Source organism: Helianthus annuus, chromosome 13, assembly GCF_002127325.2.
Source record: "Helianthus annuus cultivar XRQ/B chromosome 13, HanXRQr2.0-SUNRISE, whole genome shotgun sequence".
In the NCBI taxonomy this organism is placed as follows: domain Eukaryota; kingdom Viridiplantae; phylum Streptophyta; class Magnoliopsida; order Asterales; family Asteraceae; genus Helianthus; species Helianthus annuus.
This window is the reverse complement of record NC_035445.2, coordinates 1316001-1328280: the sequence shown is the minus strand read 5'-3', so window position 1 is coordinate 1328280 and position 12280 is coordinate 1316001. Positions and strand designations below refer to the sequence as shown.

Below are 12280 nucleotides of genomic sequence, written 5' to 3'. Positions count from 1 at the left end.
AGGGTCATGACCACACCCTATAGCTTTAGAAGTGGAATAACTAAATAATAAATGACCATTAAATCTTGGGTTCGATTCTCATAAAAGGGGGGTTTTCCTTAATTTATTTGATTTTTCCTGAATTAGTGTTTAAACATTATTGCCTAATGAAGATGGATATGATCGAATAGTTCCACTAATGACACAATAATACCACAATGGTTCACCAGTGATCCAAAATTGCCGTTAAAAAAGTATCCACATAAATACATAATCATCCAAAAATATTTTGTCACATCATTTCAACCTAATTTAATCCAATAGTGAGGGTTCACTGTTCTACTTGAACCCACTATAACATTTTTGTTAGTTAAAATTAAACAAAAAAAAAAAATTAAACCAACCATCCTATACGCGCCTCGAGGTTTACAAGTCGCAATCCATACTCGCGGGGTTGTGCGGTGTACCCATGCCAGCATGCTCAACCCACAAACGTTCGAGTATGCCCCCTCCACCCCTAATGATCATGATAACTCACTTTTTTTAAACAACTATGAATTCCATTCATAGAAGCTAACGTGTAACTAGCAAGATACTCACTATTAGAATACTAAGTAAATTTGATATCGTCACTATTACCTCTAAAATAATTACTTATTACCACATTAGTTTTTTAATGCAAAATCCTTTTTCTCCCGTCATTGATCACAAAAGGAGAACTTTTAATTTGTTTTATTTATTTATTTTTATCAAAATATCATTCATTTCTAAGAATTATAATGACACTTGACTCAAATCAAATATGTGTATATTTTATCAAAATATCATTCATTTCTAAGAATTATAATGACACTTGACTCGAATCAAATATGTGTATTAAACTATAAATTAAACGCAACAATAAAAGTTGGATATTTTAGATGAAAAAAGAAACTAGCTAGCCAAATAAACATTTGCTACTTAATATAAGTAGGCCCTAACCAACCATAACATAAATTATCAACTTAACGAAACTAACACTAGATTTGATGCCTCATAAATTGTAATGAATACGGCAGTGCACAAATGGGGAAACATTTTTATTTTAAATTTAAAACAAAGTTTGTTGGATCAGGACCGTTCTAAGTTTTTTTAGACCTAAGACGAAATGAATTTTTAAGGCCTTTTTCTTCTTTTCTTATTATAAATGATGCTCCTTTATTCGTGTTTAGAACGAAACAAAAATTTAACACAATTATAACATATAATGGTTTGTTTGTAGATGGAATCAAACAAATCTTAAAAAATAAGTTTACACTAATATTAATAGTTACCATATTAATTTTCTTTTAAGTGGAGGCCCTACGAGTCCCTAGGCCCAGGTTAATTATGCAATAGGTCCGATCCTGTGTTGGAATGCCTACATATAAAACCCAAAAATCCATAATGACAACAAGTTCGGTTGAGAGGGACCTAACTTGCCAATAAACTAAAATGCAAGCCATAAACTAAAATTTCAAAGAAAATGAAAACAACCAGAACATTCCAATGACAAATGTTGTAAATGATGCATTAAAAAATGTACAGTATATTGAATTTATAAAAGTTGTTCTGGAATGACATATTTAAGTCAATTGGTGGTAGATAAGAGTGAGGTTCTGCAAACCAAAAAACCCACCCAACATTCCCCCATTAAAGATATTTTCAAGTTCAATACCCAAAACCCCCAATTTTCGATATCAAATTAGGGTTTCATATTTCAAATTGTGTGATGGCAGTTTCTGATATGGTTGTGGGGAATCTGATGATGCTGTATTTGGCGGTGATCGCGGCGATCAAGGGGTACGGGCAGGTGACCGGGAGGAGCTACGGTGGAGTAACGGTGTTGATATTATCGACAGCTGCGGTCGGAGTTTTGTTGCTCGGAGCGTTGACGTGGGACGTGTCTCGGAAGGCTGCGACGTATGCGGTGGTGACACGTGTCGGTGATGATGTGGAGCATGAGATGTGTCGTGGTGGGATTTGTTGGCATGGGGTTGCCGTCAAGTCGCCGGCGTCGGACCTCCGGTTTAGGCTGCCGCAACGTCAGCATATTAATTAACGGCCAATGAGAAATAGTTAATTGAATCTGAATAATGAGTAATGACATAATGTCTGTAATATATATTGTTGGTATAATATAATGGAAAACTTTTTTCTTTATGTTTTTTCTTTGAACGGTAAATTTCTCTTATTTCTTAAAGTACATGAAACTTTAATTCAAGACCTTCCCCTCTAAGACGTTTTAAAGGCTTTGTCTTTGGTAATGGACCACCACTCTATTGGGATAACATACTCCGTTGTAGGGATATGGATGACATGAATTTGAACACAATATGCAAATTTGAAAGCCGAAAAATTTGAGATGTGTATGTTATAAGATAGGGATTCGGGTATATGATCGGATATTAAAAACTTTTTCGGTATGGGGCGGATATCGTATAGGTGATCGTAGATCCGATTATCTAAGACTTAAATATAACCAATTTTCTAAAATATATTTGGATACATCATGTACCATAATTCAGTAGGTGTAATCGCTGCTTGTATTCTTTTTTACAATATTTGATGCAACCATATCATCAGGACCGGTCCTGAGAATTCAAGTGTCTCGTCCTAGCCGATAAAAAAAGGCCCTTAAGCCAAACGAATTATATAAACTATTTTTTAAACGACGGTTAGTGGATTAGACAAAAAATTTAATATAAAAAAGGTTTTTTTCTTTATTATTTGCCAGATTAGAGTGACATTTGTTATTTGGGCTCACAGTTAAACTGAATTAAGCCCAATTCATAGCCTAAAAAAGGTTATCTATCATTTCTTCTTCATTATCATTGACTGAGTTGCCGTCAACAAAACAGATTCATGCCATTCAAGCTCCCATCTTTTCTTCTCATCTTAGCTATTCTCCTTCTCTACTACAACGATTTGAGGGGTCAAAGTTAAAAAAACAAAAGTGACGAAGTTATAAACGTAGCTAAACAATATATAAAATTTTGCCCCCGTGGAAAACAGGCCTCGGCCCTACATATCAATATATTATCAGACACATTATGTTAAGATTGTTGGGTGTGGGGCTCGTCCCCGGGCCGTCTTGATGCGGCGACGGGCCGGAACACCGCCCCTGGGCTCGTCCCGGTCGCAAACGTCAAGCCCAAGCCGGGCAAGAAGTGCCACCTTTTGTATCTTGCTGCATAATATGATCATCAAAGACGAAGGTCGAGCGATTTGCGAGTACGTCGAAAATGCGCCTATCGGGAATTCTGTTCCGATAACTCTAGAACAACAAGATTTAAACGGGTTCTCGTTACGTAATGAGTACACAAATCTAAACCTTCAAGCGGATTTGGTGGAATACATTTGCAACAACGCATAAAACGAGCCCAATGACGACGTGCCAAATGAAGACTAGTAGTTTTTTTTAGTTAAGTTTTTTTTTTTTTTTTTTTTTTTTTTGAGTTTAGGTTTTTTAATGTAATGTAAGCATTAATATTAAAATTAGAGTTTAAATTAAATTTAGTTTTATATATATTGCATATTACTTGCAGAAATTAAAAAAATAAAAATAAAAATAAAAATAGGAGGAGGCACATCCTCTCCTTTGAGAATAGGCTCCCCACACCCAAGGACATTTGCAACTTTGTTTTTTCTGATTATTTTTAGAAAAGCAAAATTAATTATTATTAGAAAATTTACATAAATTTATACTTTCTATAAAAGGAGAAATCCCAATGACATAAGAAAAGCTGATGTGTCAGCCAGAGAGTGTCACACCCCAACCGAAGGCGGAAACCTCGGGGCATGGCACTGAGCGAACAGATTGTCAAGAGAAATTCCATAACAACTAAATTACCAAATAGTTAATATTATGTCCCATACCATAACCCATTTAAGTAATCTAATTATTACAGACAGCGATATTCTCCAAACAAAATCATGTCCGACAACTCATATTTCAAATAAAATAAATTGTTCGTTTGTTTCTAGACTCTTCCTAACTTGATTCCACAAAGCAAGCATCCTAGCAGATATCATCCTAAACACATGTCACATACGTTAAAATAAAGGTCAATACACATAGTGTAAAGGTGAGCATACAAGTTTAATATAGCATAATAGAGTTCGAAATCGTTTACGCATAACCAGCATGTACAATGTATAATGTGAAGCATGTAAGTTATCGGCAAAGATTCTTTCAATATCAATGACTGCGAGTAACGAGTGCGCAACACATGTTCACCACTGCGAACACGTGAAGTAATATCCTTAACAACCCCTGTCCTCGACAGGTGCTGAGTCCAAACTATAGTACTACCGTTGCTAAGGCAGGCAGACAACAATCAATGTGTAAACATAACAAACAGGCATTCATCGAGTTACGTATAACATGCAATAGCAGTTAGCGTATAAATAGTGTTTGCGTTGTGTGTCGATTGTGATTTGAATATAGATAACGTATGTAACACCCAAAAGTGCGTAAAGCAAAAAGGGATCGAGTATACTCACAGATTGTGTTTAACAAGTAAACACAGCCTTGGATTAAAGGGGGCGCTGAGAGAGATTAGCCTGAACAGTTAACGATAGCATAAACGATAAGCGGCGCGTAAAACGGTGCAAAAGTACGAAGTGTCGGATGGCAATCCGATCGGATGGCCATTCGATTGGATTGTCACCTCGTTTGGTGAGGATGTGTTTGTGTGATGGTTTGTCTTTTGAAGTTTTCGTTGTAGTATTTTGAAAACAGAGAAGTATCTCTACCCTTCAGGTCGATCGATCGAACGGCGGTTCGATCGGGTGACGATCCGATTAGTAGGACACTTTACTGAGAACAAGTTCACAGCAGTTTGTCACTCGATCGGATAGCAATCCGATCGGGTGGCAATCCGTTGATCACTGTTCATGCGTTGAACATGTTGAAAATTGTTTAAGTGTTGAAGTTCCAAACATCACATGGTCGGATGGTCGTTCGATCGGATGGCAATCCGTTCGACGTTCAAAACTTTGAATAATTAAAATAATTGTTTAAGTGAGTGACCAAGTGCAAGCCGATCGGGCGGCTGTCCGATCAGATGGCAATCCGATCGGGCGGCAATCCGTTCCAACGGCCTTGATCGTCTTGACACTTGATTGTTTGAAGGTTTTGCGGTTTTCTCGAGACGTGATATCGTGTCAAACAACAGAAACCTCGTCAAGACTTAAGTGGCCCGATCGGACAGGAACCACCCTAGTCTGACCAGTCAACTGTTCCGAGACAGTGTTTCATGTTTAACCCAAAATCAGTAATCTCTTGGATAGAATCCAGATCTTGAACCAACACAAAACTAAGAAAGAGTAGAAGATCAGGACTAGCTCCGATTCTATCGGTTTTGAGTGCATTGAGTGTAAAAGAGTTGAAAGAAACTTAGAAAACCATCTTTCAATCCTTTTCACCTTGAATATGTTCAGATCTATGAAAGATCTTTGTTTATTCATGTGGAAATCATTCAGATCTAAGTTGTTCTTGGTGGATTAGAGCCAAAACATGAAATTCATAAGGACTCCATGATTACATCATCCTAGAACACCTCAAATCCGGTGATTTCACGGTTAAAAGTGAAGATTCAAAAGATAGAAAGGTGAAGGAGTGCGCGTAGATCATGAAAGTACAAGATTTAGGTTGAAAACTTACAAGAATCGCGAGAAATCGAGAGAAAGAAGCTTGAGAGTGCGGTTGGGTCGAGTGAGAGCAGTCACATCACAAATGATGTGACAGGTTGGTATTTATAGGGTTTCCCAAAAAAGGAAAGTGTGAAGGATAGGGTGGGTCACCGATCGGATGACTGTCTGATCGGGTGGCAATCCGATCGGATGTCCATCCAATCGAGTTGTCACTCGATCGAGTGGCTCCGACGTTTATAGTTTCGGCGTTTCGTTTCGTGCGTTGAGTTCTATGATGCGATTAAGCGAGTTTGCTAATTAATCCCAACTACTATATCTAACATACAATCATCAGTTACTTAGGATGATTCTATCTTGTGTTTAGCGTCTGCGATTCGATTGCGATAGCGTTGCGATTAATCACCACAACATAAACATAAATAAACACGCACAAGTAACACATAAATAGCACACACACGTATAACAATATCCAGAAATCATAATTCGAGTTGCGAATGCGATTGCGATGCGATAAGCGATAAAGCGATAAAACATGCGATAAATAGCGATAAAACCTCGATTATTAACAAGTACTCCACATAATACAACTAGTGTGATAAAATAATTAGATTATCTACAAGTCAGAAGTCAAAACAGTAGTTGAGCAAGGAGTGACATATTGCAATTAGAAATCTTTTCTTCCTTTGACTTCAATCTTGACTTTGACTTTGACTTTGACTTTCGAAACACGGGGTGTTACAGCCTCCCCCACTTAAGGGAATTTCGTCCCGAAATTAGGCTTTAGCCGTAAAAAACAACTGCGGGTACTTCGCCTTCATGTTACTTTCGAGTTCCCAAGTGAACTTTGCGCCTCGTTTACCTTCCCATCGAACCTTCATAATGGGAATGCGCAAGCGTCTGAGCTGCTTGGTTTGGCAGTCCATGATCTCGACAGACTTCTCCACGAAGTGTAGTGTTTCGTTTACTTGAAGATCTTCCAGAGGTACGTATAAATCTTGCTCATCCAGGCACTTTCTAAGGTTAGACACATGGAAAGTTGGGTGGACGTTGCTAAGTTCCTTGGTAGTTTGAGTCTGTAGGCCACTTTTACGATCCTTTCCAGAATCTTAAAGGGTCCAACGTATGGAGGCGCGAGCTTTCCTTTCTTGCCGAATCTGACCACACCCTTCCAAGGTGATACCTTTAGGAGTACATGGTCGCCAACGTCAAATTCAAGGGGCTTGCGTCGTCTATCGGCGTAACTTTTCTGACGACTCCGAGCTTTCAACAGATTGTCTCGAATTTGGAGGATTTTGTTAGTCATTTCTTGCAGTAGCTCAGGACCGGTTATTTGCGAATCTCCGATCTCATGCCACACAATTGGCGATCGACATTTTCTTTCGTATAAAGCCTCAAACGGTGCCATTTGAATGCTGGAATGATAACTGTTATTGTACGAGAATTCGACTAAAGGTAAGTACGCATCCCAATTACCACCGAAGTCTATGACACACGAACGGAGAATGTCTTCAAGGGTACGAATTGTTCTTTCAGTCTGACCGTCGGTTTGGGGATGGAATGCGGTTCTCAGATTAAGCGTAGTACCGAGAGCAGATTGAAATGTTTCCCACAGACGCGAGGTAAACCGACCATCGCGGTTAGAGATGATGTCGCGAGGCGTCCCATGTCGACTAATGATCTTATTGGTGTAGATTTGGGCTAATTTCTCTACCTTGTTGCCTTTTCGAATTGGCAGAAAATGAGCAGATTTGGTCAAACGGTCAACGACAACCCAGATGTTGTCGTGACCAGATGGCGTGCGCGGAAGTTTCGCTATGAAATCCATGGAAATACTCTCGCATTTCCACATAGGGATCTCAGGTTGAACGAGCAAGCCAGGGGGTCTTTGATGCTCGGCCTTGACTTTCAAGCAAGTCAGGCACTTCGAAACATACAGAGCGATATCTTTCTTCATGCCCGGCCACCAGTACTTGTGGCGAAGGCCCTGGTACATTTTATCGGCACCGGGATGAATCGAATATCGGGAATTATGGGCTTCGTCCATCAGAATCTGTCGTAAATCTGTCCGCTTAGGGATTCAGATTCTGCCCAGATAATGGAATATCCCATTCGACTTATTCACTAGCTGGGCTCCATCGTTGAGAATCCTTTCCTTTTTCAAAGTGCGCTCGGTAAAGCAAGCATGTTGGGCTTCACGGATGAGAGTTTCGAGATGATGCTGGGCTTGAACATTATGAACGCTATGCAAATAGCTTCGTCGGCTTAAAGCGTCGGCAACGACATTTGCTTTGCCAGGATGATAACGAATCTCACAGTCGTAATCGTTGAGAAGTTCCACCTATCGGCGTTGACGCATATTAAGCTCTTTCTGGCTGAAGATGTGATGTACGCTCCTATGGTTGGTGAAGACCGTACACTTTGTACCATAAAGGTAGTGTCGCCAAATCTTCAACGCAAAAATAACCGCGTCTAGCTCGAGGTCGTGGGTTGTATAGTTCTTCTCGTGGATCTTGAGCTGACGAGATGCGTAAGCGATAATCTTGTCCCGTTGCATGAGAACACAACCAAGACCAAGGTTCGAGGCATCACAATAGACTACGAAGTCATCGTTTCCGATGGGTAAAGCAAGGACGGGAGCATTGCAAAGCATATGCTTGAGAGTTTGGAAGGCAGACTCCTGTTCAGTTCCCCAAATAAAAGACTTGTCCTTATGCGTGAGAGAAGTAAGCGGCACGACGATTTTAGAGAATCCTTTGATAAATTGGCGATAATAGCCCGCTAGTCCGAGAAAAGAACGGACTTCAGACGGGTTCTTAGGCGTAACCCAACTCTTAACTGCTTCAATCTTCGCTGGATCAACATGAATACCTTGACTATTGATAATATGACCAAGGAATTGAACCTCTTCTAGCCAAAATTCGCACTTGGAGAACTTGGCGTAGAGTCGATTCCCTTGGAGTAGCTCGAGAACCAAACGTAGATGCTGCGCGTGTTCGGCTTTCGTCTTGGAATAGATAAGGATATCATCGATGAACATGATGACGAAGCAGTCAAGAAATGGTTTACACACGCGATTCATCAGATCCATGAAAACCGCGGGTGCGTTGGTTAAACCAAACGGCATAACAACGAACTCATAGTGGCCGTATCGAGTGCAAAAAGCGGTTTTGGGTATATCCTCCTCTTGGATGCGCAATTGGTGATAGCCTGAGCGTAGATCGATCTTCGAGAAACATGAAGCACCTTGTAACTGATCAAACAAATCATCGATTCGAGGCAAAGGATAGCGGTTCTTGATGGTTAGCTTATTCAATTCCCTGTAGTCGATGCACATCCGAAACGACCCATCCTTCTTTTTGACGAAAAGGACTGGTGCGCCCCAAGGAGAGGTGCTAGGGCGAATGAAGCCTTTATCAAGCAGTTCCTGGAGCTGACTCGAGAGTTCACGCACTTCGGACGGAGCGAGTCGGTAAGGAGCCCTAGCAACAGGATTTGCTCCAGGAATGAGGTCAATGCGAAAGTCGATATCACGACTTGCAGGTAAACCGGGTGCTCATCAGGAAAGACGTTGGGGAATTCACAAACAACAGGGACATATTTCACTCCAGGACTACCTTTCTTTTCCTTCTCCGCTACTACAATGTTAGCCAAGAAAGCTCTGTATTCCTTGCGGAGATACTTGCTAGCTTGGACACATGACATGAGCTTGAGACCTTTCGAGGGAGTTTCGCCATACACACAGAGTTGATCACCATTAGCGAGCGAGAATCGAATCATCTTATTGAAGTAAACAACTTCAGCATGGTTTTCATGAAGAAAGTCCATGCCTACTATGAGGTCAAAACTTCCGAGCTGCATCGGAATAAGGTCGATAGGAAAGATGTGATTGTTGAGTTCGAGAGTACAATCACGAAGAACTGAATTGACAGTGTCGGTACTTCCGGTGGAAACTTCGACATTGAATGACGAGGGGAGATGGGCGCGCTTGCGATTAAGAAGCTTTTCGAATTCAAGCGACACAAAACAGTTATCGGCTCCAGTATCAAACAAACACGAAGCATATATACCATTCACAAGGAACGTACCATTAACCACATTGTTGTCAGCCTGAGCCTGGCGCGCATTGATGTTGAAGGTTCGGGCGCGTGCTGCTTGCTGCTACTTCTGTTGCTATTGGTGCTGTTGTTGCTGAGGCTGCTGCTGCTGGGGATCTTGTTTAACCACCCTGTTGGGACACATATTTGCGAAGTGGTTGGGATCACCACACACAAAACAAGCTCTAGCATGAGCAGCGATTGCAGGAGCTGGTTGTTGTTGACCCCGAGGGACAATGAGAAGAGCTTGTTGAGCAGGAGCTGGAGCTGTAGCTTGACGAGGACCAGTAGGGCAGTTAGGTGAAGTGGTCGTACATGTTGCAGTGTACGCAGTATCGACAGGCGATTCCCACTGGATGATGATAGGTACATGTTGGGCAAGCAGGGTGAGGACCAGTATATGCACGCTTTGCAGGCGGCGCATAGGTAACTGGTGCTGCAGCTGGTCGGTGTTGAGGTTGCTGCTGAGCCGGTACGGTTTGAAGTGGGGCAGCGGTAGTGACAACACAGTTCTTGTTGCTGGAGTTATTGTTGTTCTTCCTCTTGCGACGAGAGGACTTCGATTCCCACAGAACACATAAACACATTAGGCACGTAGGGTACATAGAGGCAGTCAGAATACAGAAACCTATCATTCAAAGTTCGCGCGCGTTCGAGAATAGCGGCTGCGATTAGTGAGCATACAGCGGGTAGTATAGCATAATCGAGCAACATAGCATGCGATCATCCACAAGTAGCAACGATTTGTTAGCGTGTTGAGATAGATGTGCAGTGCGAGTCGTGTGTATCATTTAAAGCGAAGGCGAAAGGCGAATAAAATCACCAAAAATCGAAACACATAAACAGGTAATAACATAAAAATTCACATAAAACGACAAACTATCAGAGTCGGCAGTTGCGAGCTCAGAATCGAAACACATAAAATCAGCGATTGCGAGATTGAAATCGAATAATAGAGTGTCCTAGGCTCGATGGACGTCGACTACCCAAAGTGATTCGACTATTCACAAGGACTTTTGGTATACACTTTGACCTTCGGGACTGTGCTCTCGCCTCGAATTTGGGCGAATGGCACGCATCCTTCTAGTTACAGTGTGACTTCAAGTCATTGGAGTCCGTCGAGACTTTGGTGAGAGTTTTGTAAAACCAAAATAGAGATCGGAACAAGTCGTCAAGGTTCGGGTTTCACCCCTGACTTAACAACTTTATTCCTGTTTTGATAAAATAGAGAAGAAAATTTGGGTTAAAGTACGGATTTCACTCCTGATCCAACGCAAATTCTCATGTTTATAGATAAAAATATGGGGCGAACAAGCGATTTAGTCGAGAGTTTGCGGTTCTCACACCTAATCTCGACCTAATCACTCATTCATTTTCCGAAAAGTAGAGTGCAATGATAGTGTATTGTAAGCGAGAATAGCGAGATATAGCAAGTAAGCTCGTACAAAACCCCTAAGGGCATTGCACAAGTCGGTCTGTTGGTACTTAGACTATAGACTAGGTCGTTTCTAAGACATCAACCCGGACTAGGTCGAGTCTTGCCTAATTCCCTATAGTTATGGCTCTAATACCAATCTGTCACACCCCAACCGAAGGCGGAAACCTCGGGGCATGGCACTGAGCGAACAGATCGTCAAGAGAAATTCCATAACAACTAAATTACCAAATAGTTAATATTATGTCCCATACCATAACCCATTTAAGTAATCTAATTATGTCACACCCTGATATTTCCACGTATTACCGGTGGGGAGTATCGTGACGTAGTTGATAACATCATAGTCAAACAACATAATTTAAATGCACAGCGGAAGCATAAGATAAATATATTACAACCCGATATAAAGTAATATCAAAGTATTACAAACGGAATGTAAAGGATCCACAGGCGGATCAATTAAAAGATAATTGTTCAACAGATTTTAACATCTAAGCTTGCGAGACTCTTTATTGATGCTAGGAGTGGCCAGCCTATTCCGATTAGTACCTGCACTTAGCCTTTTTGGGAAAATACGTCAGCTTACACTGGTAAATACAATTTAACTGACTCATTTTGAAAATGTTTTAAAAAATTGATTTGAATGCACATGGCACAAAACTTTTTATAACTTGTGATAATTATTTGTATATAATATTTGTAAAAGAATTACATGTTTCTTATGCGTTCAGTAGCCCGGGTTTACACCGGGTTAAAGATCAATAGACACACCACATGATATAGTCCCGCGGCGGGTTATTCCCGAAACCGGCGGTTATACCTTGTTATTTATATATGCATTAACGGGTGTATGCCTACACCTGCGTGCTTAGGTCGTGGCCATTTCTTAAAATGATGCCAAGGATATCCGGGACATGGTCATTAACCCCCCAAAGGCTTTAAGCAAACAAAACAATTTAAACAGGTCATTTCAATGATTTAACCTTCATTTGATTAAAGATTCAATGCCCGACCAAGCGGTATTTTATATACCGTACCCCAAGCCCGTATAGGGAAAATAAGTTAAAAGTATTTACCTGAGCAAATTTATACA

General features: G+C 40.8%; 1 protein-coding gene across 1 annotated transcript; it reads left to right on the top strand.

The window, feature by feature from the left end:
* Positions 1 to 1589: 1589 nt before the first annotated feature.
* On the top strand, positions 1590 to 2164 carry LOC110897334. Its single transcript, XM_022144094.2, has one exon. The coding sequence runs from the start codon at positions 1730 to 1732 to the stop codon at positions 2057 to 2059; it is 330 nt and encodes a 109-aa protein (XP_021999786.1). The 5' UTR covers positions 1590 to 1729; the 3' UTR covers positions 2060 to 2164.
* Positions 2165 to 12280: the final 10116 nt, after the last annotated feature.